Genomic DNA, 26,608 nt, shown 5'->3' with positions numbered 1-26,608 from the left:
CTCAAGAGAATTTGTCTCTCTCAGTCTTGTAAAAAATTTTTTACAAGAAGCCGTTGTTTCTTTCTTCTTCCCTCTCTCCCTCCCTTCCTTCCTTTCTTTCTCCTCACCGGAGGATATGTTTATTGATTTTAGTGGGAGAGGAAAGGGGGAGGGGGGAGGAAAAAAAAAACATCGAACCTGCAGCCTTTTTGGTGTATGGGATGACACTCCGACCAGCTGAGCCACCTGGCCAGGACTTTCTCAGTCTTTTGTTTAAACTTTTAAAAATGGTAATGTACATTAAAAACGATAACACATTTTACATTTTAAACAAGAATAATAAATAACCATGCACCTATCACCCAGCTCAGGAGATGTAATATTCCCCAGCCCTTTGAAACACTCTCCGTTCCACACCTATCACCAACCCCCTCCAACCTCTATCTGAACACTATTTGGAATTTTTAGGCATTTGTCATTTTTCTTTTGTTCCTTCCTCGCTACACTCCTTCACTCTTTCTCTGATCTCTCTCTCCCTCTCCCTCGTGTTTCCCCACCCTCTTTCTTTTAAAAAATGGTTTTACCATTTCTATCCCAGTCTTTTAGGAACAATGAGCAGAGCCTGTGGAATCAGGCCGGAGCCATGTGGCCTGCCTGCTGCCTGGCTAGGCCCGGAGGAGGTGGAGGGGTGGAGAAGTTCGGCTGCTGCCTGCCACAGGAGGGGAGTGGTTGGCTGCGCCGCGGTGGGGGAGGGAGAGAGGAGAGGCTGGAGAAGCTGGCCAGGTTCTTTGCGCTGTCCTGAAGAGAAGGCCCAGAAGCTTGGCAGTTTTGGTAGAGGTTCCAGAGGAGAGTTCAGCCCCTCTGAGGCTCCACAGTGAGAATCTGTTGCCTTGAGTTTAGAGTCAAAGGAGTGGGGGCACCTCTTGTATTCTTTTGAGATGACGGTATCGATTCTTTCATGTGCTAGAGGGCTTTTGGGCAGACTCAGTGCCAGAGGAAGCCAGGAAGATTTTAGCAGGCCTGCCTCCTGTTTTCATGTCATACGGTTTCTGAAATGTTGATTGTGCCAGCCATTAAATTATGTTTACCATTTTGCTTTTCTGTAAACGCTTTGGTTTTTGTTTTGCCTTTGCTTTGCTTTTATCATGCTTCTTTGAATAAGAACTTCCCATTCCACCTATGGCAACTGCACGTGGTGCCGTGGGAGTGAGTTACAGGGTCTGGGAGGAGAAAAGAGGCCATTCGAGGTCTCTGCAGCAGCAGGCCTTGTGGGCCTTGTTCCGACCCCCCCACAGTCCTCCCCCACTCGCCACAGTCATCCCCTGCGGACAGAAGGTTGCATTTAGAAACCTGCCATCCCAATGTAGTTCAGTAGGACAGATTCAAGAAGGCCTAGTGCACTAGGTGCTATCGAGGGGGTGGGCTTGGATCATAGAGAGAGATGGAACTGATTATGCCCTTGCAGAATTTACACTCTAGATGTGAAGACAGGACGTCCATGCATATATAGTTAAGGCAGTACAAGTGCCAAATGCATAATGTAGACATACATTTTTGATTATCAGTGTGTAATATATGGTTATTAAAAATAAGTTCAAATATAAAAGATATATATAGTGTAGAAAGTTCCACACAATCTAACTCTTCCTCAGGAAAGACACTGTTATCTGTTAAGAAATATTTGAGGAGTTGAAATTTAAGCTAGATCTTAAGTAAAATCCAGAGAGGCAGACTAATGGAAGGAAAGTAAGCATCTTGAGGACTTAATCTCCTGCTCCAGGGAGGAGCACCCCCACTAGCTTCCTTCACAGATGGTGAGCCAACTTCTGCTTGGACACCTTGGTGACAAGGGGCCAAAATAAGAAATTAACTTTCCTTTTGCCTGATGTGCTAGCCTGTGTTGGGCACCTTGTAGATGGTATTGAATTTATCATTATCACAGCCTTATAAAATAGGTATCTTTATCCTTGTTTTACAAACAGATACTGAGGCTCAGAGGTTACTTGCCAGTGTCTCATAGCAAATGGTATAGAGTTCTGCCATTCGCCAGCTGTGTAATCTTGGGCAAATTGTTTCATCTCTGTGGCTCAGTTTCATCATCTGTAAAGTCAAATGACTATAGTACCTACTTCACTAAGGGCATTCTTTAGATTAGTGAGTTCACACATTAGGCTAGTAGAACAGTACCTAGCACATAGTATGCACTCAGCAAGCATTAGCTGCTATTTATTATACCTGTTTTCTGTTGTTCTAATATGATCTGTATTATCTCTCCACTTAATTTAATTCTGTATATGGTCTTTCTGTCCTTCTAGCCATCCCTCACTCCTTTCCCTCCTTTACACTTTCTCCCTCTGCTTCTAATCATTTCCTTCCCCTTATCCTGTCGTTAGAATATCTCTGATTCCCCTTCTTTCCATTCCCTCTTACCTTACTCTCCTTCATGTCCTCATTACCTGTCTCCTGTCTCTTGTGGCAGCTTTCTGACCCACCTCTCTGCTGCTAGTCTCATTTATTTATATATACCAGAGTACAGTTCTCATTGTACCACATCCCTGTGTTAAAAACAACAACAAAAAAACCATTCAAATCTTTATTTGATTTCTTGGCTTAAAGTTCAAGATTCTCCAACTCACGTTCAGATTTGTTTCCTTCTCCCACACCTCCCCTTGGCTTTCCCTTCTCCATTCCCCTTCTCTCTCCATTTCTGTCTGGGGAAATCCTATCTATGTGTTTTAAGATCCAGATTAAAATATCACTTTGTTTTCTTAGTCCTTTCTTACTCTCAGCTAGTTAGAATTTTTGTGTGTGTGTGGGAGTACTGTCTTCAAATATAATTTTTGAATCATATTTCTTATCTCATGTGGAATTATAACCTATCTCAGTGTAGGTACTGGGTTTAATACATCTTTGTATTCTCCCTACAGTGTCTGATAACAGTGCCTTGCACATAGTAGGTGCTTATTACATGTTTGTGGTACAAGCAAAGGAAAGATGAGGGGGCTCCTGTTAATTGGTGGGTTTCTGTCGTAGTGTTGGTGAGGGCTGGCCATTGTTCAGTGGGTGGAAACGCTGTGGTTTTTTAAAAAGTCAGACATCTTTTCGTTTTTGGCCATGTAGGAGAGGCAGAGCCTGCAGGTTCTGCCGATGGGTCCCAGTGCCTGTGTCTGTTCAGGCGCTCCATCCAGTTCCTGCCTCATTAGGTCCTGTGCGTTGGCCCCTCAGCCCCTCCCCACAAATGCTCAGGGGAATGGGATTAAGTCCTGGCAGCACAGCTGGGATTTTGGCGGCCATTCCACAGTCGACAATAGCACGCAGCCACCCAGACAGGACAGCGCAGGCCTGCACTCCAGGCGCACAATCTGCCTGGGCTTCTTGTTTGGGTGGCCGAGGGGGAGGAGTGCAGCATCCTGGCTTTGCCATGCAGAAGGTATGGGCTGGAGAGAGTCCCTCCAGGAATGGGCTTGGGGGTGGCCATTGTCCCGGGACAGGCAGCACCCACGGAAGGAGGCAGGCGCTTTGTGTGAGAGCCGCATGTGTGTGCTTAAAGGCATGGCCCGCCCAGGAGCCAGCAGGAAGCTGCCCCCATTTAAAAGGGCCTGCATCTGGCTCGCTCTCCAAAGCCTCTGTTCCCGGGTCTTCCTCCCTGCCCAGCCTGCCGCCAGGCGGGGGCTGATCTAATCATCAGGGCAGCCTGTGGCCTGCCCTTCCGTCGCTGGCCAGAGAGATGGACAGGCTGTCACTGCAGTTTTAAGAGAGCAAAGGGGGAGTGTCCGGGTGATATCAGGTTTGTCAGGCAGGCCCCTGTGAGTGTGTTTTGTGTGTTTCTGCCACAGTTTGCCTTGGCTCTTGCCCCTGTTGCAGTCAGTGTTGTCTGCTGGCTGGTGCCTCCCCATGCGTCCTATTCTCTTGTTTGTGGGCCAAGCCTTCACAGCCCCTCCTCTCCCGTGCACCCCTCCCTCCTTGCCTCGACTGCCGCCCCTCCCCCCTTGCTGAGAGTTCCCTGCTTCTCTGAGGCTCCCAGATGGGGCTCCCAGATCACGGAAGCTTGCTGTGCCTTTAAAGAAAGCAGACTCCTGGCTGTGACGCACTTCTGGCTGTCAGCCAGGAAGATCGCTCCTGCCAGGCTGACTGAGAAGAAAACCAACAACTTTTCTTTTGTGTGTGGGGTTACTTTCCACTAGCCCCCCCTTCCTCCTCTCATTTCAAGATTTAAATGCTAATGGCGGATTAAAACCTGTAAATACGTTTGGCTTTAGGAATCTGGTAAGGCCCTCCTGCACTGAGACTTTTCTCCTCACTCTTTCTCGGGGGTTTTTGTTCAAACATGGAGGAGGGGGTGCGGTGGAGGCTCCCCCCTCACCCTCACCTCTCTTTCCTGCGCCATCCTTAAAGGGGAGGGAAAGGAGAGGGAGAGCAAGTAAACACTCAGGAACAGGCGCTGGGAGCTGAGCTTGCCAACATCCGGGAGTTGGCGCCTTTCAGAGCAAAGGGTTGCTTTCTTCCCCCTCTCGTAGATGTCAGCGCGTTTTTGTTCAGAGTGGGGGAAAGCGTGTGTGCCTGCACGCAGAGCTGTAGGACAGCTCAGGGGAGCTTCTCCATTCCCAAGTGAGGCCTGGTGTATACGCAGTGGTGGGGAGTGAAGAAGGTTCATTTTTCAGCTGGTGGGGACCAGGGTGTGTGAATATAGCTGTGGGGGCAGGTGCTGATGAACGGCTGGAGGGGGTGCCGGGTGTGTGCGGGCATGCGTGTGTGCGGGCATGCATGTGTGCGTGTGTGTACAGTATATGGCTGTAGGCACCAGGCCTGGTTTGTATGCAGCCCTTTTGCCCACATCCTTCTGGTCTGGACCCTACAGAGCATGGGGGGAAGGGCAGATATCAGGAAACCACTTTTGAAGAAACCAGGGAAATCTTCATATCCCTTGAAATCCCTCCCTAGTTCCTTGCCAGGGCCTTGGAGCTCTGGGCCAAATTCTAGGCTACTCAGAAGGGTTGGTCTGTGAAGAGGGGGAGGCCGAGTCCAGAGCAAGCTGGTTCGCCCCAGCCTCAGGAGTGCAGAGAAAACCCCTGGAACTTGGATGAGACAGCCCACTTAGAACCAGCCCAGGAGTTGAAGAGGATTGTGTTTTTCCCCTCCTTGGCTTCTGTTGCAGCTGCTGGTACTTGGGCCTTTAACCACCTCCAAGCCAAGATACACACCAGCAAGATATTTCCTATTCTGTTCTCTGTATGAGTTAGCCTATGGCCACATAGTTTAGCTTTTGCTAGGCCTCTCTGGGATAAACTACAAGGTGAGGTGTGGGTGCCTGATTGCCTGTGCCTCCTGACCTGTCCCCTCCCAGAGTCAGGAGTCCTAAGATCTGGGTGTTCACTCTTCAGATGTGAGGGTCTCCCACATGGGGGGGAGGATCTTTTACAGAAGAGTGTACAGAGCATGGAATTCTTATGGCTGCAGGCAGGCGGGCTGTCAGGATGAGTGGTGGTAAACCATGCCGTTGAGCATGGGTACACAGATGGGTTAGCCATTTCCCTTATGAGGTGTGAACCTGTGGGCCTTTGGAACTGGAGGTGGAGTGGGGGCGGGGCTTGGGAAAGGACCCTTTGAGGCGGGAGATTGTGTGGGCTTTGGGTCCTGAAATTCTGGGAGTGGGAGCTAGCAACTAAGAGAATTAGCGTTCAGTGGAGGCATGGGCTGAGACCAGTACAGTTTTGCAGTTCTCTGGGACCAAAGGTCACTTCGGTGTTATCTTGAGGCAGGCAGTTAGTGGCTAAGAGGCAGTCTCTAAAGTAGCTGGCACAGAGGCGGGGGAGGGGGGGCGGGGTAAGGAGAGCAGAGCTGCCACAACTCAGACCCTCTGGCCTTTGGCCTATCATTTGGTCAACCCTTAAAACTGAAGCTTTTCCAGAACAGACCCCAGGGCTCAGCAACCTGACCCTCTGGTCCTGGTCCTTGCATCTGAGCAGGTGGTTTGCATTAGCTTCAGCCTGGTAGGAAAGCATAGCTGGGTTTTAACTCTTTAAGACCCAGAGAAGGTGCATGCCAGGTGGCTGCTGTCTCTTGTGTTTCTACTTGTCCTGATACGTCTTCTCTGAAAACATACAGAGGGGTTTCTGTAAATGTGGAAGAGGGGGCATTGGTCCTGATGGTGAAGGAACTTCCATTATGTCAGTTTGGAAAGTGTCGAGAAGATGCAATGCCTTTAGTTTATAAGGCAACTGCTTCTGTGTCTTGGTTCTTTCTTGAGCTCAGAGGAAAGAGCAGACACCTAATTAGCTCTCTGATGCCTCTGTTTTGGATTTTGGGGCTCTTCTTTGCAAAGCACCAGGTAGGTTTACAATGAAGGTGCCTTCAGAGGGTCTGCATTCGGGATTTTCTTTCTTTCTTTCTTTTTTTTTTTTTTGTTTTTTTCCTTGGGGACTACAGGGGTTGCTTGATCACTTTGGGGTGGATCTCAGGAGATCCTTCTGTGAAATGGTTCCAGGCTACAATTGTGGGGATCTGTTTTTCCATCACCATCACCCGGTCTTCTGGGTGGGGCCTGCCTCAGATTTCAGGGGGAGGGTGGGGAGGATGGTGCTCTGGCGGGGAGCCCTCCTGTTCCAAGCCAAGGTCTTCTTAAAGCTGTAGTCCCAGTGCTGAGGACTAGCCGTGCCACCAGCTTCAATAATTTTTTACCCCAGTTTATCCCGAGAAGAGTGACTGACTGGGCTGTCCTGAAGGTTCTCACTCCAGTGTCTTGGCTCTGATAAAGTGCCCCTTTGCAGGCTTCGCGCTGACAGGGTCCTTCTGTAGTGTAGTTCCTTCTGTTGTTGAGTAGTGGAGTCCTCCTGGTTCTCTCTCTCTGGGGAGCAAAAAGAAGGCATTTGGCTTAGACACAAGTTTTCCTGAGCGCTGGAACTAGTTTTAGATAGACTCCCCTGGGACGACATAAGGGTTGTATATTTTGCCTCTGAGATAAAGGGAAGAGGTTGGTTAAACCTCAGGTCATTTTTAGCAGCACAGCTGTGGAATCTCTCAGAGGGGGCAAGATCTACCTCCGGTTGCAAATAAAATTTTTGACTGAAGTTTTGGGCCTCAGCAAAAGGAAAGCAAGTCTAGAGATAGCAGTGGGGAAGAGGGGGAGGTGATCTAGACCTATTCCCTCGTTCCTGAATAGCTCAGACTTTTTTTTAAAAGAAGCTCCAGTCAGGCATTTGGTCATTGCCACCTTTACCACAAGAACCAAGCGTGGTCCCTCTAACTTTAGACTGGCCAAGCAGCAGAAAAGCCTTTTTGCAGTGCAGTAATTAAGACCATCTGCCTTCATCTTTGCTTGGCCCCAGGGAGCTAGGCAGTTAGTGCCCATGAATAGACCATCCTGGGTGAAAATCATACAAGACTGAGGAACACGTAGGCCCCGTAGCGTCTCTGTTCCCCTGAGAGCTTCCTTAACCACTTTAGTGCTATTGCCAGAGCCCAGGTGAATTGGCTCTTTTCCAAGACTGACATTGGCATGACAGATGGAATCATGTTGGACTTTGCAGGGTCAGGAAGCAATTAAAATTAGCATTCAGTTATATTTAGCATTTAATTATTTTCTTATATTAATTAATGCTTCATGTATATTTCACTCCTTATTCTACTGTATGCTCCTCAAAGGCAGGGACCATGTCATTGTCTCTCATTTCAGGTAATTTTGTTGTGTACTCTCATCTGGCTACCAGCACAAGTTGAACACATGTAAAGAATAAGAAAGTAATTTTTTGTTTGGTTGATAAACAGGGTACACTTGTATAGAAAGGGCTGACGTATTTTGTATGCCCTTCCCCTATTAGACACTAAACATCTTATTGACAAGAATTGTGTTTTCTTATCCCCAACACATTGCATACAGAGGGTGGTTGGCAGATGTTAGCAAATGTTGGTTCCACAGAACCTGTACCTCGGAGATGCTAATATGTGGGGAGAGTTATAGGTGATGTGGCTCTTACCTCTCATGCTCTTCCTGGTAGAGCAGTGATAAACTGAACACCTATGGCAGGAGGTGGGGTGGGGGCCGGTGATCGCTCCCATGGAGATTTGCGGGAATTGTGGAGGTGCTAGGAGGTGTGGGGAATTAGTCACCAGGTCTGTGATCTCTTGGGCAGGTTGGCAAGTAGGTGGCCAGTTCCCAGTGGGAAGGAAAATTGTGGGTAAGAATACCAGAACAAGTATCTAATCTTTTATTAAATGCCCTACAGGCTCTTTGCCAGAATTGGCTTTGGCTTCACCAGATTCCCCATTTAAACCATGTCTTTAACATTTCTGTGGTGGATACAAAAATTCAGAATTTGGAGAGGTTTCCAAGGACTTGGTTATTGTTAGTTAGGTAGAATTTAGGTAGCTGCAGAAAGAGCCAGAAATCAGCCTTTCAAATCTTGGTCTGTCTGGAAAACCATGATCTATGTTTTAAGGGTACCATGTCCCAAAAAACAAGGTTGAAGGCCAGCTTTGAATGTTGTATTTTCTGTGAAGCAGGAAGATTGTGTAGAACTTGTGGGCATTGAATTAAATGCAGGACTCTTCATTACCAGCTCTGAAGCAATACGTTTTATGTTAATTTTGATGTTTACTCTCTGCTGTCTAAATATACCCTTGGTGTCTTGATGGTGTGGGTCAAGTAAGTGCCACGTGAAGAGTGATTTATTCAGAGCCACCCGTAAATGGAACTGTTGCCCCCCTCTTCCTTCATCATGGATATCTTATATAATTAACTGTTCTTCTCTTGGGTCCTAGGTGCATTGGGGTGACGGTCTGGTATCGCCAAGATGACGCTCCATGCCACCCGGGCAGCTGCACTTCTCTCTTGGGTGAGTGGTCTTCCTCTACTTTGCTAAACCTCTCCAGGAAGCTTAGGAGGGGTGGGAGAGATTTCTAGGAGCTGCGACTATGGAAATACAGGGTGTTTTTTTTTTTTGCCTTTTCCCTTAATTTTTGACTTTTATTATTTCCGATGATGTTGATGCTGACAGTGATTTATAGTCTACTTGTGTAGGTTAGAAGGGTCTTCCCTAAGGTATGTATTCTCTTTCGGTCACAGGAAGGGTTGCTGCAGGGTAGCTTGGAAACTCATCCTCATTTGCTCCCTGTGTGTTTTTCTGACTGAAAGGGTTGGTACTGAACTTTACTGACATGCAGGGACTTTGGTCTTAAAAGCCCTTCAATTGCAGGGCAAGGTTCCCCTTTCCCTCTTTACCATGTTTTGTCTGCTTCTGTTATTCTCCTGTTGCCTTCTTGATTACTTCACCAGAACCCTTCTGCTAGGTATTTTCATATATTTTCTGTCTGAGATAATAGCAGATGAAAAAAATAATCCTGAGCACTGGGAATTTAGAGAGAAACCGAAGACGCTATGGAGCGTAGACATGACAGGCATGGGCCTTGGATTCAGACGGTCTGGCTTAGGGTCGTTGTTTGGGCCTGTGTGACCTAGGGCAAGCTGCTTAGCCTCTCAGCACTTCGGTTTAAAAACGGAAATAACACCACCACTTGGGGTTACTATGATGATGTTGGGATAATGTGTGTAAAAAATATGTAGCATGCACACAAAACCATTTAGCCTCGTATCTGAATGAATACATTTTGAAACTTAAAATATTGCCTGGGCATGCTGTTTCATACAGGGTATTTTAGTAGTCACCCTGACAATTGACTGATCCATTAGCCAATTAAAGAGCCAACTTTAAAAAAAACTAAAGACTATTTTAAAGGAAATGAATTTTAGTTTCAAAGTAGGTTGGATTTAATAATTTCATAGTGTCTTAAATACTGTCAAATATCTGGTTAGGAGATATGTGTTTAATGTACAAAACATGCATTCTTAGTTTTCACTTTCTGAAATAGATACAAATTTTAGTTCTGTAGTTTAAAATGGGTTTTTAATATTTATATTTGGTATATTTTGTATTTATATTACAATTCTGTGTTTTGTGTCTATATTAGAAACAATATCTCTTCCTCGTCCTCCCTTCATTCTCCCCAAAAAGCTGATTGGGTTGTGGGGGACCATGAGCTAATTCAGTGGCTTATATGAATATCGGGGATCCTTTAGCCATGTTGTTTTAAGTTGATCAGTTTATTTCTTTATTTAGGTCCTAGGCTTGTTTTTATGGTGATTACTACTGTTACAGAGAAGAACAGACACAAGACTAGTTTTATTTAATTGCAGATACTTGTGCACTTTTCCCAAAAATTGCAATGAACGTGCATTAAAATATTAAAATATAGTTACATAGAATTTTTCAATTTAAACAAAAGTTAAGCAGCTAAAGTGGATTTTATGACACTGTAGCAACATGAAATAATATTTATGTTAGTGAAAAGAGTGGTTTAGAGCACACACATACACACGTGAGAATTATAGCTGTGGTGTAAAAAAAATGACCTGGGGAAAAAAGACTAGAAAGAAATATGTCAAAATATTAAATGCATGTATTAAAATACTCGAATGAGTGGAGTTTTTTTGCTTTTCCAAATTTTCAGTATTTATTTACAATGTAAAGATAAATTTATATTTTACTTAAATTGTAGCTTGAAATTAATCTGTACCAGTAATCGTAATGAGTAAGTTGTTACAGAAAATAGGGAACTGGAGGATTCAACAGCTTTAAGCAACCCTGAAAGCCTAAGAGCCATTTCTCCAGTTGTGTCATGAGCTGGTCCCTCCCTCGCATGTTTTACACCCTGACCAGAGAGGAAAGAATTCCTCTACTTCCTAAACCTTCCAGTGATTTCTCATTTGAGAACAAAATAATGGACAGGAAAAAAATACGTATTTTTTTAAAGATTCTATTTATTTATTATTAGAGAGAGGGGAAGGGAGGGAGAAAGGGGAAGGAGAGAAACAACGGTGTGTGAGAGATCACATTGATTGGTTGCCTCTTACATGCACCTGCACCTTTCAGTTTGCAGACTGGTGCTCAATCTATTGAGCCTCAGCAGCCAGGGTGAAAATACATTTTTATATCTAAGAAAGAAACTACTGCTGAAATATGACTTAATTTGTATGAGATGAATCCAGATTCCTTAAGTGATTTTAAATCAGCTAACTGATGTGATTTTTCAGTCTTGTTAGCGAATAAGCTTTTATAGCCCTTGAATATTTCACCTACATTGCAGGTATCAAAAGGGAGATGGCTTTTGGATGCATAATTCTTGACAGTCTCTTCATTTTTAGTAGGTACAAAGGGATCTTGGCCTGGAGTATTCAGAATCTCCCTAGAAACTTTACAGTGGCCTTTCCTGATTAACTAGATTAAGCATTTGTCAAAAGATGGTATTCTTATATTGTCCTTAAGACTTCAATGAAAGGTCATATTTTATATTTCACACTTTAAAAAAAGCTTTTAGCCCTGGCTTGTGTGGCTCAGTGGATTGAGCGCTGGCCTGCGAACCAAAAGGTCGCTGGTTCAATTCGCAGTGCAGGGCACATGCCTGGGTTACAGGCCAGGTCCCCGGTGCGCGGGTCGCAGAAGATGCAGCCAAACATTGATGTTTCTCTCCCTTTCTTTCTCCCTCCTTTCCCCTCTTTAAAAATAAATATATTAAAAAATAAAAATAAAAAAGCTTTTAACTTATTGTAACTTAACTTCATCTAGAAGTTGATTTTAATATAAAAGTACTTAACAAAAATAAATATTTCTGTAGTTGAATCATTGAGGGTTTCTTTCTTTTTTTTTTTTTTTTTAAAGATTTTATTTGTTTTTAGAGAGGGGAAGGGAGGGAGGAAGAGAGGGAGAGAAACATCCAGGTGTGGTTGCCTCTTGTGCATCCCCTACTGGGGACCTGGCCCACAACGCAGGCTTGTGCCCTGACTGGGAATCGAACCAGCGACCCTTAGGTTCGCAGGCTGACACTCAGTCCACTGAGTCACACCAGCCAGGACCTGAGGTTTTGTTTTGGTGTGTTTTTTTTTTTTTTTAAATCTCCTTGATTCTTCACTGCATGCAGCTAATATAACTGCTAGAAAGTAGAAGTCATGCTGGATCTACTTCAGTGTTTTAATTTTATTAACCATAATAGTGCTTTGCATTTTGTGCTTATTTTATAATGTGTTCTTGGCATCCATAATCCCAGTTGAACCCATCCTGGTCCTTTAAGCTAGATTAGGTAGGGATTACATCTACTTTGCAAGTGACAAAAAGGCACAGAGAAAACGTTGATTATAAAGGACAAAAGCTCCTACTAAAAAAAAAGTTCCTGGCAAATTAGTGGAGGAGATGGACCCAAACTCCTTGTTGGGGGGCTCCCAGGCCCATGCCTTTTGAAAAGCACATATATAAATAATAGAATCTACTCATTTGCATGTAACCACTATGCTGAAGTTCTTTAAAAATAACTTGTTAAACAGGCTAAGTCGCCTTCCTCCTTCAGTCTTGTACATATGATTAATTGACTTAGCATACCCTTCATTCGTAAGGTAATACAAAGGTAAATTTCAGCCTGGTAAATTTGGTGCTTATGAAATTAATGAGGATTTCCTATAGAAGTTGACCGTTGATGTTGGTTAAATAACCTGTGTTACCTGATGTATTTTCATGTGACTGCTGGCAAATTTTCTAGTAGTAAACACTGATTTAGATGGATCCCTGCCTAAAAGCAAAGGAAGGGAACAGGGGATTGAATCAGAATTAATGAGAGGGTTTTTTGTTTTTGTTTTTGTTTTTGTTTTTGTTTTGGTAGTTCTAACTTGTTTTCCTTTCTCCTTTTTTCTTTAATTATCTTGTTTCCCCATCATGTCTCCCTCCTCCCTTAGCCAGAGTTTTATGTCTGGAAGAAATTTTAAAAATGCATTAATAAGATTTTATATCAGTATGGGACTCTATAAAATATATGTAATATTTAATAAAAGCTTCAAATAGATATTTCAAAATTCAAGAGATACAAAGGACTATAATGTAAAAATTTGGACCTGGCTGGTCTAGTCTGCAAACCTAAAGGTTGCTGGTTCGATTCTCAGTCAAGGCACATGCCTGGGTTGCAGGCCAGGTCCCCATTGGGAGTGTGCAAGAGGCAACCATCTCTCACACATCGATGTTTCTCTCCCTCTCTTTGTCCCTCTCTTTCCCCCTCTCTAAAGAATAAATGAATAAAATCTAAAGAAAAATTAAAAAATAAAATAAAAATAAAAATTTGAACTACAGAGGGTTATAATGTAAGCATTCAAGAGATAAAAAGGGCTATATATGAAAAACCTTTTCTTAAAAATTACTATTTTTTAAAATTTTTAAGTCATGTTTTTTCTATTACAGTTGTCTCAATTTTTCCCCCTTTACCCCCTCCACCCATCTCACCCCCACCCCCGTCACCCACAGTCAATTCCCACTCTGTTGTCCATGACCATGGGTCATTCATACATGTTCTTTGTCTAGTCCCTTCCCCTTCTTTCCACCATTGTCCTCCTTCCCCATCCCCTCTGGGCACTTTGAGTCTGCTCTATGTTTCCGTGCCTGTGGTTTATTTTGTTCGTTCGTTTATTTTGTTGAATAGATTCCACTTATAGGTGAGAGCATATGGTATTTGTCTTTCACCGACTGGCTTATTTCACTTAGCATAATACTCTCCAGTTCCATCCATGTTGTTGAAAAAGGTAGGAGTCTTCTTTTCTTTCTTTCTCTCTCTTTCTTTCTTAAATGCAGATTGATTTTATTTATTTTTTCAAATGTCAAAGTCGATTATAAAATATTAAAAAATTTAAAACCATTATAAAGTCTCAGCAATTAAAACAGCATGACACCAGCACAGAAATAATCAAGTAGATCAATGAAATAAAATGAGCATTGTAGAAAGAAACATATATATATCTAACAATGTAATATATGATTAAATTGATATTTCAAATCAATGGGTAAAATTAGGCTTATTCAACAAATAAGCTGCATGGACCACTATTACTTGAAATAAAACAAATATAGAGCCCTATTTCACACATTATACAAAAAATATTCAGGTGAGTTAAAAATCAGTATGTAAAATCTAAGGAGTTTTCAGAGAAAATTCAAAATAATATTATTCTTACCCTGAAGTAAAATATTCAAACCCAGAAGCTATAAAGTAAAATATTAACAATACGACTATATTAAACATTTAAGACTATGCAGTAATATACGTATAAAAAAGTTAAAGGACAAGTAAGAGAATGGGAAAGTATTTGCCACAAATCTAAGAAAAGGGTTAATAATTGTTTTTTGTTTTTAAGGGAAAGATATTCTATAAACCTTTAATCGATAAATGGGTAAAGAATACCAAAAAGTCATTTAAAGCTTTTTAAAAATATAGAAATAGGCAAGATATCTACAAAAACAAGTTTAGCTTCAACAAATAATAAAGGAGCCATTTAAATAACACATCCTTGTCACAATCAGATTAATATGTATTAAAAATATTGGTAACATCAAATATTGGCAACTGTGAAAGGAACTGGGTATTCATAGACTCTTTTTCTTCATCTTGAAGCAGTCCCTTTAGCATATTTTGCAGTGCTGGTTTAGTGGAGGTGTATTCTTTTAGCCTTCTTTTGTCTGGGAAACTCCTTATTTCACCTTCCATTTTAACTGAGAGCCTTGCTGGGTAGAGCAGTCTTGGTTCCAGGCCTTTGCTTTTCATTACTTGGAATATTTCTTGCCATTCCCTTCTGGCTTGTAGTGTTTCTGTTGAGAAGTCAGCTGCTAGCTGTATTGGGGCTCCCTTGTATGTTACTACCTCTTTCTCCCTTGCTTGCTTTAGGATTCTCTGTTTGTCTTTGATGTTTGCCATTTTAATGATGATGTGTCTTGGAGTGGGCCTCATTGGGTTCCTCTTGAATGGGACCCTCTGTGCTTCCTGGACTTGTGTGACTTTTTCTCTCCTTGAATTAGGGAAGTTTTCCATCATGACTTTTTCAGACAGGTTCTCTATCCCTTCCTCATCCTCTTCTCCTTCTGGTATCCCTGTTATACGGATATTATTACTTTTCAGGTTGTCCTGCATTTCCCTAAATGCCTCTTCATTCTTTTGGAATCTTTTTTCATTTTCTTGCTCTTTCTGGGAGCTTTTTTCTACCTTGTCTTCCAGCTCACAGATTCAGTCTTTGGCTTCATCTAGCCTGCTTTTGATTCCTTCTACTATGTTCTTCAATTCAGAAATTGTATTCTTCATTTCCTCTTGTCTCTTATTGATAGTTTCTATGTCCTTTTTCATGTTGATATAGTTTGCAGTGTGTTCCTCGTAGTTTTCTTGTAGTTTTTTGTAATTCTCTCTGAGCTCATTCAGCTGCCTTAGAAACGTTTGGAACTCCGTATCTGATAGTTTACTTGCCTCTATTTCATTTAGTTCTCGTTGTGGGGATTCCTCCTTTCCCTTCGAGTAGTGGGTATTTTTTTGTCTTCCCATTATTTGTGAGGCTCCTCTCTTTTGCTTCTGCTTCTTAAGTTGATCTGTCTTGATTCCTGACTTAGGCAGTCTGTTAGAGACTTCCAGGAATCTACTCTCTGTGGCTGTCTCCTTCAGCTGTTAATCCATTCACTCTGCACTCAGCAGGCTGTCTTAGACAGCTCAGGGCGGGGTGGAGTCCCTCCTGGGGACAGGGTTATTGGGTCCTCTCAGGCTGCTGCTGCTCAGGGGAGTGGTCTCTCTGCCTGAGCCAGATGGCTGCTGCCATATGGGGGAGGAGCCAACACCAGGACCCAGCCAACCACTCTCTCCATTGTCTCCCCAGAGCCTCTGTCCCCAGTCTCTCCTCAGGTGTCTCCAGACCACTCTCTGCCTGCTTTAGCAAGGGACCTACTATCTGTGGCTGCCTCTCTGCACTCAGCAGGCAGCTTAGTACATCGGGGTAAATCCCACCTGGGGGCGGGGCTGTTGGGTCCTCTGATACTGCTACTACTCAGAGGAATGGTCTCTGCCTGAGCACGATAGCTGCTGCCATCTTGCAGAGGGGTTAGCACTGAGATCCTGCTGGCTCCTTTCTCAGTTCTCTCCCCATAGCCTCCCTCCCCAGTCTCTCCTCAGGTGTCTCTAGCCTACCCTGCCCCTGCCTTTGCCAGAGACCACGGTAAGTGGCTGCAAATAAAAATTTATGCATTGTCCCTTTAAACGGTTCTTTGCGTCTCCAGCCGCCTGTCTCTGGCAGAGGGCAACCCTGCTGCTTTTCACAGCTGGCTCTTGTCTGCGTACCTTTTGGTGGTGTAGGCTGGAGATCTCTGCTTATGGTTTAGACCCCCCTCTTCTCAGGGGGATCCAGCTGGCCGTTTTAATATCCTTCTGGTGCTGCCACCCGTGGGCACCCCGCCTGTCTTCTTGAGTCTCTACAACACTCCTTACCAGTTAGATTGTATTAAAGCTGATTCTTCTGTCTCCGAGGTTATAAGCCTCCTCTCTCACTATTGTTCAGTTGTTTGTTCCAGGTGATTTGTCCACAATTTAGTTGTGATTCCAGGTTGGTCCTGGGGTCAGTGAGACTTCCACTCACTCCTTCGCCATCTTAATTCTCTAAAAAGCCGTTCTTTTTTTCCGCGTCTGACTCCCAGCCATCAAATTCTTCTATCTAGAGGCAATGGTGGTACCAGTTTGTGTATCCTTCCAGAACCATTTTAATGCCTAATTATATTTAAAGTATACCCCTAGTGCTAGAATATCCTAGGAGAATTTAAGCCCTTATTTACTTACAGCCAAAGGAGGGACTTTGATGGCAGCTGCAGGTGGCTATTGCTGGTTGAGTCGGTGCAGCAGCATTCTCTTGCTGAAATTAAAAATCCTCGAATCCTCTGTTCCACTATTCCTGTAGTTGACAACTGTAGGCAGTCATAGTGAGCAGACAGTTGTCATCATCTGGGGAAAGGAATTAATGACAGTGCCTCTGGCCCTTTTGATGGTTTCACTGGACTCTTCCTTTTGTCTCACAGGTGAATGGTCTGCATGTGGCTGACCCTGTGGACGCCTTGCTGCAGCTCCAGGACTGCAGCGTCTTCATCAAGATCATTGACAGCATGTGAGTTTGCATTATATCCCTCTCCAGCTCCTCAAGTGAAGTTGAATGCTGGAGTGGGGGTGCATGTGCTCCCTTGCCTTGGGGACCACTGTGACCAGAAAGCACAGGCACGATTGGGATGGCATAAGTCACAAAGGGTCCAGAGGCAAGACACATGTTTCTTTATGGGAAAGGTTTCACTCTTGTCCCACCTGAAGGCTTCCTCACTCTTACACAGAAGAGATCCCAAGAACCTGCTCTGGGGCTCCCTGTCCTCTTAACTCAACAGGAGTCTTTTACATCTCTCATTTTGTGATTCCTCCTTATCTCATGAAGCCCTCTTTGCAACTTACAGGGCCAAGAAGGAAGGCGGAGCTCTTAAATTTAAGGGAAATAAGCAGCACTTAAAAATCTCATTTCTAACTTGTTAGCACAGCACAGGATACGCCCTTTCTAGGCTATTACAGCATTTCTCTTGATTTTCACCTGCCTCATTAATATGCTTTGTGAGGCTGATTAGCATTTGATAAGCTGTTTGTTGTCCTGTAGCCAGGTTTCTATTATAGTTCAGGCCTTTTCTTTTTAAATCTGTGTCTTTAGCACATGATTCCCTTGAGCATCACAGTTATGGAGGAATGATAGGGGGCCTGCTCCCAATATCTTACCTCTCTGGAACCAAGCAAAGATGGGCCAAGCTATAACCTAGTTATTAAGCTCACATAGTTTAGCCTTTTTCCTGTATCAACTTTTAGGGATTATGGAGGACAAAAGAAGTGACCTTCTATAACTTCTTTGTGGTATGAGCAGTAGAGGCCAGTCATAATATAAGGAGTTGGAGGTACAGTGATGGAGAGAGAAGGACAGTAGACTGAGCCCCCAGGCCAGGGGTAGAGAGAAGTGTTGAGGGTGTTTGTGTGGCAAGTGAGAACTGGGGTCAGGGATTCAGCAACTCTGTGAAGCAGTTTTGCCATCCATTCATGGACAAAAGCTCATTCACTGAAAGAAGATAGAGCCGAGCTTGTCGAAGGCAGGGACTGATGTATCTTGTGTCCTTCATACCTAGGTTAGGAGAACACGTTGATTTTAATCAATGTTTGTTGGGTGAGTAAATAGTGAACAAAAATGTAGTTGATATTCTCCATCAGCAAAGACTAATGGGGCTTAGTGACCCAGGATAGATGGGTTTGCTAGCGTGTAGGGTTGTTTTTTATTTTTAACTCTTTTGAATATATCTTTTGAAATATTTATTGGTAGTGGGATGTCCTTTGGATTTCTTACATTTCTGTGGCTCCACCCAACACCTGCCTTAGAACCTCTGAAAGAAGCCACTATTACTTTGGTACAGACACTACCATTTTCTCTCCCAGTTATCTCAGCAGGACCTTCCCTGATCATCTTGAATTCCTTCCTCTCCTTGCTTGGCACTGATTTCTAATCAGTCACCATCCTCTTAGTTTGTCCTTCAGAAAACTTCTCATCCCTTCCTCTGATTCTTGCCGGATACCAGGCCCTTGTGATGTCTTTCTTCTCTAATCTGCCCTTGTTTCAGGGCATCCCTATGCATGTGATCTCAGGAACCTTCTTCCAGTCCTTTCATTGTGAGCCTTCGCAGCCGATGAGCCTCGGTGACTGACCGGTCGTCGCCGGGAGGCCAAGTTGTGAAGTCTTCAGCCTTAGTGTTCAAGCGCGTTCAGCAGGGGCCCATCTTCCCCACCAGCCTTGTTCCCTATCCCACACCCCGGCCACTGCCTGACCGCCCCCCGTTTTGATCCTGTAGAATTTCCTCAAATTTGGATTTTGTGAATTATATCATTGTGGTGCTGCTTTACTTATTCTCTTCCCATTGTTGCTAGTAAACTGGTGATTAGATCTGATTGGCTTAAGTTTCCTTCGTTTGTTTTTCTTTTTCTTTCTTTTCTTTTTTTTTTTTTTTTTTTTTTTTTTTTGCAGGACTGCTTTATAGGTAGAGGTATGTACCACCTATCAGTCAGCAATTTTGCAACTCTTAGTGAAAATAATTATTTTGCAAACCCTAATGAAATGATAGATCTAAGCAAGTAGCATCAGTGGCTGGTAAAACCATTAGGCTAGCAGCTCCCAACCCACCAATTAATTTTAACTTCACTAAAAGAGAGGTAGCCAGGTATAATACAAGGTCTGTCCTGAAAAAGTCCAGCCATTGTTCATACAACAAGAACAGTTTGCATGGCATTGATGTAACGTGGCAGCCGTGGAGAGTGAACTGGAATGTGTATGTGTGAACAATGATGATTTTACTGTACTAGTCATTGAGGGTGGTAGACTGTTGAGTGAGCATATGCACTGTGTGGCTGTCGCATTCAAAAGGACTGAGCAAGTAGAACAAGGAATGTGCATCAGATTTTGCATGAAGCTTGAACATTCCTCTGCGGAAACTGTTTGGATGATTCAGAGGGCTGCAGTCATGGGCAGCTGGTCATCGGCAGCTTCATCACAACAACATGTCTGCTCATCCACTGTGTCTTGTGCAGAGTTTTTTCGAAACATCAAATCACCCAGGTGACTCAGTCCTTCTACTGTTGGCAGCTGATGGTGATTGGGAGGACTGTGAGGTCTCAAGGTGCCTATTTTGAAGAGTGCTGAGGTGTCATTGTCCTGTGTACAATGTTTCTTGTATCTTCTTCAGTGTCTCTTTTTCATATTACATGGCTGGATACCTCCTGGACAGACCTTGTATGCCTCATGTTGTGATGTATAGTAGGATGCAGCATGCTTTTTTTTTTTACTCAATAGATCAAGGAGTTTTTGCATTTGAGAAGATAGATTTCCTTCCTTGGCCAGATGACAAGAGCAGTAGATGTGTCCAGGGGTAAGGATGTGTGCCTTTGTTTAGGTTTATAACTTAGTTGGAAATTTTCCTGGGGAGGTCAAAAATTCAGGGTGCCCACCAAATTGTCCTGTAAGTTGGCCTGAGCTTTAGACTAGGAGAGAGAAAGGAAGGGAGAGAGGGAGGAAGGAGAGAGAGATTGATTGATTTAGAGGGAGGGGCTATGGAAATCCCAGGTTAACTCTAATCTCCATCTCGGGTCCAGGATAGTGTAGACCAAACTGCCGTTGGGAAGACAGACATTCTTGGTGAATGTGTTCGGGCTTTTGAGTTTTTGAGGCTGCTACTGTTGCTAACGTAATCAGATACCTAGTCCTCAGGGGAAGAAGTGGAAGATGGCAGTGTTGGTGGCAGATAGAAGCTATGAGAATTGAACAAGGGTTATTCCTTGGCCACTTGGCCTCCTCTCTGAGGAAATGACTGAAGTCAATCTCTACTGACAAGTTCCTCTTTTTGTTCTTTGTGTGAATAGAAGCAAAAAGGCTGTCCCATCTCTTTCATATCATGAGATTTGAATAGCAAAATTTAGTGGAGGCATTTTGCCAGGAAACCTAAAGCCCTAACATTTGTCTTACTGACACTGACTTCGGCCCTTCCCAATATAAAGCATCGCTCTTCTGCCAGTCAGCCCACATTCTGAGCACCTGCTATATTCCTAGCTTTCAGCTTGCACAGTTAGAGGGGTCGGCTATAAATGATGCAGTTGTCTCACTGAGGGCTGTAGGAATTCCTTAGAAGGAGGGTGGAAGTGTGCCTAGCCATGGTTCTGGATGGCTTCCTGCCAGAGATGCGACTTGAACTTAGTCTTGGGCTGGATTTCTTCAGGACCAGCATTTTCTGAAGCATGTTTCATACAACTTTACCTATCCCAAGAGCTCAGTGGGGTAAAAGGTTTTGTGATTAAATATGTTTTGGAAATAATGTATGTTACATCCTGTTATGGAGAAAATGTTTAGTTTGGTTTAACCTAGTATTTCTCAGACATTTAAGCCAAGAACCCTCTTTTTTTTATCGAATGGAATACCCTAGGTGAATTGTTGCTCTGTGCTGGGCAAGCAGTCGCAATATTGCAGATTGTATTTGGATAGGGAAGTAGGGCTCTTTCAAGAGTCTATGAGGAGATAAGCCATTCCTAAAGACTTTGTAGGGGTCCCTAATCAGCTACCGAGAATGCTTTTTTGCGGGGCACCGGGGTGGGTCATTTAGAAAGCCTTTGTAATCCTGTGGGAGACAGAGGAAGCTACTTTCACAGTCTTGTCTGGATACTTCTTGTGCTTTCAGGATCTCTGGTGCTGGGAAGTTCTAAGGCCTGTCCTGCCCTCTAGAAAGTTGGTTGAAAACTGGAGATTCATGTTCTGAGCATCAGGAGGCCCTTTAATCAATATATCCAGCTGCTGCCTAGATAGAGAAGAGAAGATTATTCACCTCTGAAATTGAAGCTGCGGTTAGACTGAGCCCCCAAGAGGCAGGGACCCAGGCTGTGTGAGAGCTCCCCCTGCTGCCTCCCTGCCTTCATTGCTCTCTGCACTTGGCTTGCCCTTCCAGTTAAACAAGCATAGTGACAGCCACAGATCAAAAGTGACTGACTGTCCCTTGTCCGGGCCTCTGGAAGGCATTAGCTACCTCAGCCTTCAGCCTAGTGTGTTGAACTTTGCTCTATCACTTTAAAGCCTGTTCCCTCCAGTTCTTTCGGTTCTTGGTTCTGTTTTGTTTTGTTTTTTAATCTTTCCATCATCCTCTCACTCTTACTCTAGCCATGTTTCTTAGGCATCCTGACCTTTATATTTGAGCTATTTAGACTATTGAACTTAGCTTCCCATTTATCTGTGTTGCCTCCATCAATTTTTGACCCTCTTCCCACAGTGCTTTATAACACAGTCACGTGCAGCATCAATGATGTTCTGGCCAAAGAAAGACCACATTTATGGTGGTGGTACCATGAAATTACAATGGCGCTGAAAAACTCCTGTCACCTAGTGGGGCAGTTTTCAACCGGTGTGCTGCAAGGATTTTTAAAACATGCAATACCTGACTATTTAGTCAGGGGCACTGACCTCTTTTCCCTTACATTGTCAAAAAATAAAATGACAACAATCAACACAACAATAGCCGTCAGGTGTGAATGAATTGTGCCATAGAATTTCAGTAATTTATGTGTCATGAGATGAAAAAGGTTGAAAATCACTAGTCTAGTGACATCATAGCCATTTTAACGTCATAGTGCAATGCATTGTTCACGTTTGTGGTGATGGTGGTATAAACAAACCTGTACTGCCAGTTGCATGAAACCATAGCACACCCAATTGTGTGCAGTACATAGTACTTGATAGTAAATGACTATGCTACTAGTTTATGTATGAGTATACTCATTCTACTTATACAAATAGTTTTCTACAAAAGAGCATGCCTTGTTACACTGTCAGCAACTTTGTGCATCTTGTATTTGCCATCCCTCTTGATTCCATCATTTTCTCACACTTGATTTGATCTCGTGTTGTTCTGTACAGTGACATGCTGTACAGGCTTGTAGCCTAGGAGCGATGGGCTGTACCATAGGTTACGTGTACTAGGCTGTACCACCTAGGTTTGTGTAAGTGCATTCTATGATGCTCTCACAATGATGAAATTGCCTAATAACGCATTTCTCAGAATGTATCCTCCTCATAAAGGGGTGCATGACTGTATTCACAAATGGGATGGCAGAGTGCTGTCTTTTCCAGGAGGACCTCTTGCCTCAAGTTCCCATTCCCCACCTGCCACACAGTTTCTTCTGAATAAATGGTGTCTTACCTTTTCCCCTGTCTGTAGCACCTGGTCTGGTTCTCTCCCAGATCCAGTGCAGGCCAAGCCTAAAGAAATGGGAAGGTATTACGTAATGTAGTAGCAAGGAGGGGAGGATTGCTGAATGCTCTGGTCCTAGTACCTGCTCTTTTTCTAGCCATGGCACTGAAGAGGGACAGCGAATCCTACAGCAGCCGGTGCCAGAGAGACTGGACTTTGTGTGCGGTTTTCTACAGAGTAAGTACCTTCCTTACGTAGCTGGGAGGGAGCTGCTTCCTCAGCTGTTGGGACTTAGGAGTCCAGAGGAACCAGTTAGTAGGTGTTTGGAGGAGCAGAGGTTCAAGGCTGTCCACTCTGTACCACACAGATTAATACAACAGGGTCAGCTTCCCTTGGTCTAGTGATGCTCACACTAGCTGAGGTGTCCCTTCAGTCCCAGAGCCCATCTCAGAGAACCAGGTACAGCCAGAGGGTCTGTTTCTGGAACTCATTACCTCGGGTTCCCATTTCCCCTCACTGTGAGGAGATGGAGGAGAGGGAGGCATCCATGATACCCTCTTCCCCTTGCAGGAAAAACATTTTCTTTAGATAACTGCATTAATTGCTTAGGTGGTAGGTATTGGGGCAGAGGCAAATTTAAGTTAAGAGCTTAACCTTTCTACTCACTGCTTGTGTGGCCTTTCTGGATGTAGGTTCCCTGTCTATAACACGGAGATAATGATTGCTCTAGGTTATGGGTAGCTTAAATAAGAACACATGCAAAGCTTTTGGCAGAGTGCTCATCAGTTCCCTTCCCTTGTACAGCTCTGGCCACAGTCTTCATCTTTGATACGGGAGCTATCTGCCATCTATACCTCAAGAGTTCATTCTGGGGAAAGGTGAAAATGGTTTAGATAAGCAAGGTGTTAGTAATTGAGCCCGGACCCTCTGGCAGCATAAGAACCAGATATCCCCAGTCCTCCTCATGTGACGCAGCTGCAGGCTTCTTCTGTGACCTCAGTTGGAAGGGGGGGTCTAGAGTGACCTGGAATCTTTGGGCTCCTCTGTGGGGCCGAGGGGCAGTTTGTGTGTAGTTGGGTGAGTGCAGTGCCATGTCCCAGAGCTGCTGCGAATCCAGCCTGCTTTCTTCGTGAACTATCCCTATGGCTCTTGGACTGACCCAGAATAGAACTCACTGCAGATAGAAAAGCGTATGCTGGGGAGAGCGGACAGGAGTAAGGAGTCCTCCATCTTCTAGCCCCACCAGAGACAGTGATTTTACTTTGACTGAGATGTCCCGATGATCTGAGGGATGGCCCCCAGGATGTTCACCCTGTTTCCTACATTGTTGTCATTACAGAAAACAGAAAACATCCCTCTTCCCCGGAATGCCTGGTGTCAGTGCAGAAGGTGATAGAGGGGTCAGAGCTGGAACTGGCCAAGGTACCTATGGAACACCAGACTGGGGGTGTGAGGGTGGCACTGGAGGGACCTGCAGGGCCTTCTCTTAACCCAGAGGGAAGTGGTGGGTGCGTTAATTCTCGGGCTTGTGGGGGTTTGAGGTAGGTTTTGACAGCCACCTGGATAAGGCAGAGGCTAAGCTAGCCCACAGTTTCTAGGAGACCATGCGCTTTGACAGAGGTTTACTATGCCATTACCCTGGGCCTCAGTGGAGACCTGGCAGGAGTCAGGCCTCACCCAGCTGTTGTCATATTTTTCTTTTTATCTCAGTCCCCTTCACTCCCTATCCTATCAGGTTCCTGGCCCAGAAGGTTCCATGAGTCCAGGTATTTAGCGGTGCAGGGATCCTGGCACAAGGCTTTTTGCAGTAGGCACTGCGTCCTCAGGTGTGCTTTGGTGCATTGTAAGAGCAGAGGCCTGAGGCTGCTGAGTTCTAGGAGCTTTGGAAGAGTCTCCAGAATAGCTAAAATAGCCCGGGGGAAGGTGGGGGCAGTGAGAAGAGGGACAGGCCCCACTCAGTGACTGCCTTCTGCTTGGCTTCTAGATAACCATGTTGCTCTTATACCAGTCCACCATGAGCTCCAAAAGTCCCAGGGACTGGGAACAATTTGAATATAAGATTCAGGTAAGCCTTTGTGTCTCCATTTCACCTAGTGGGTCTAGCCTCCATTTCACCTCATCCTGTCTGTTTTCTTTAAAAAGCAAATACTGTTTTCTAAAAAATTATGTTGTAGTTACAGCCATTCATTATTGAAAGTCTGGAAAATATTGAAAAGCACAAAGAAAGAAATAACAGTTGCCAGTAATCCGATTTCCAGAGATAACTGCTAACTTCTAAAGGATATACTTCCAAACTTTTTTCATGTTTAACTATACCTGAGACTGTACTGTGTTTGGATGCTACATAGAAATTGTTCTCTCTTCATGTATGTATTCCTCTGTGTGTGTATTTTTTACACAAACTGTCACTTATTCCTCTTTCCTTCTAGTAGAAGGGATTAGTAAGAGAAAATGTCTTTGTCCACCCTGACAGTCTAGCTCAGAAACGTTACTTCCTCTCCCCTCCTCTACACAGTCCCTAAGTGAAGCGGAGTTGGTACGACTGCTTCATTGTAGGGGGAATTCACCCAGGTTCCCAGAACTACCTGCCATCTAGGTTCTGGTGTTGGCCTCGCTTCCTGTGTGAGCAGCTGTTCTTTATTTCCCAGAGTAGGAGCAGCTGGGATGCCAGAGTGGCTAATGTAGGTGCCTGGTGGGACAGTGTCCAGAGAGCTGTGGCCTTTCACATAGTGGGAGAAATGGTGAATCATCCCATTTCATGCTCACTGAGCTCATGGCTTGGTTTGGGGTTAGTGTGGTAGTGGCATGAGAGGAACAGGTGGTTCCTTCCCCACTTCAACCTTTGCTCTGCTCCAGGCTGCTCACAGAGCTGGTAGAGAGAAGTTCTAGGGGAATAAGGAACTAGAGCAGAGTTGGCCAGGAAAATTAAATCAACTCTGTAAATCAAATCTGTAACTTTGGAATTCAGACAGAGAAGGGAAGATTTTACAGCTGAGCTGGTGGATAAGCTTTGGCTGAGCCCCAGGGATGTTCTTACCCAGACAGAGAACACGGGTGAGGGTCAACTGAAAGAGGTCAGCATAGCTATGTTAAAGCTTTCTGAGCACAATACTTTCTTTGCTTGTTCCCTTCTGTTGTGGTCAGGAGTGAAGTCAGTTAGAAACTCTCTCTGACCCCAGGTGATCTTTAGGGGAGGAGATGGGGCAGGAGCAAGCGGGGTGAACATGTCTCTAGGAGAATATTCTTGGCCGGACCGCAGGGCTTCCAGCTCTTATCGGAATAGTGGGTTCCAGCAGGCTCCTGGGGCTGGCACTGCCAGGGTGGCGCCCTCTATCCCTTCAGGTCTCCCTAACACCTAAGTATTGCTCTCTCTCTCCGGGGCCTAGTCTGAGTTGGCAGTCATTCTCAAATTTGTGCTGGACCATGAAGATGGACTAAACCTGAATGAGGACCTAGAGAACTTCTTGCAAAAAGGTAAATAGGGAGTACTTCTGAGGCTCCCTTCCTGTCTGAGCTGGGCACTTGCTAGGATCCTGAGAAGTGCAGGGGGGGCTTGTTTCTGGCCCCAAAATAAGACACAGAGTTGGCGCTCAGGAAAACTGTGATGGAGTACGTTGATTTCTAGTCCCCGTTGCCATCAGCCCAGTCCCTTCAGAACTCCTGGCTGCCGGGCAGGCCTTTTTAAATAAGTGATCATATCTGTGGTTAGGTTCTCCTTGATCACCCTCGTGTACGTACGTATACACCCCCCCCCCCACCTCTTTTGTTCTTCATTTTCTAAACCATCATTACTTCAGGTTTAGAAGCTAGGAGTACAGTCTTAAAAGGTGGGTTTTTTCCCCACCTTTTAAAGCTCTTGTTCTAGGTGGGAAGGCAGATACATAAACCGGTAGGTATGATGAGGAATAAGTGCTAGAACAGAGAGGCACCCGTCTTCTGATGAAGAGGCCACCTACTCATGGTGGGATGTAAGAGTTGTGTCTAGGCAAGTTCTCGTCCAGCTGCCAAATTTAATG

At 44.4% G+C, this 26,608-nt stretch overlaps 1 protein-coding gene across 8 annotated transcripts in view; it reads left to right on the top strand.

Annotated features, from left to right (window-relative positions):
* The window catches only part of NUMA1 (nuclear mitotic apparatus protein 1), an 83,009-nt gene that overhangs the window by 39,299 nt on the left and 17,102 nt on the right, over window positions 1-26,608 (top strand). For 6 of the 8 annotated variants that reach the window (XM_054576210.1, XM_054576212.1, XM_054576211.1 and 3 more), the window contains 6 exons: window positions 8,737-8,810; window positions 16,881-16,966; window positions 22,750-22,829; window positions 23,932-24,014; window positions 24,577-24,657; window positions 25,979-26,066. In XM_054576210.1, the coding sequence (XP_054432185.1) occupies window positions 8,769-8,810; window positions 16,881-16,966; window positions 22,750-22,829; window positions 23,932-24,014; window positions 24,577-24,657; window positions 25,979-26,066 (460 nt within the window). In that variant the 5' untranslated portion in view covers window positions 8,737-8,768. Of the gene's footprint in view, window positions 1-3,306; window positions 3,410-4,082; window positions 4,246-8,736; window positions 8,811-16,880; window positions 16,967-22,749; window positions 22,830-23,931; window positions 24,015-24,576; window positions 24,658-25,978; window positions 26,067-26,608 lie in introns of those variants that run through there. The other 2 variants (XM_054576213.1, XM_054576209.1) reach the window with 2 other exon arrangements.

The sequence above is a fragment of the Pteronotus mesoamericanus genome, unplaced genomic scaffold (assembly GCF_021234165.1).
Source record: "Pteronotus mesoamericanus isolate MK-2021 breed Mesoamerican mustached bat unplaced genomic scaffold, CSHL_Meso_final contig_33, whole genome shotgun sequence".
Taxonomy (NCBI): Eukaryota; Metazoa; Chordata; class Mammalia; order Chiroptera; family Mormoopidae; genus Pteronotus; species Pteronotus mesoamericanus.
This window is presented reverse-complemented; position numbering and strand designations above follow the sequence as displayed.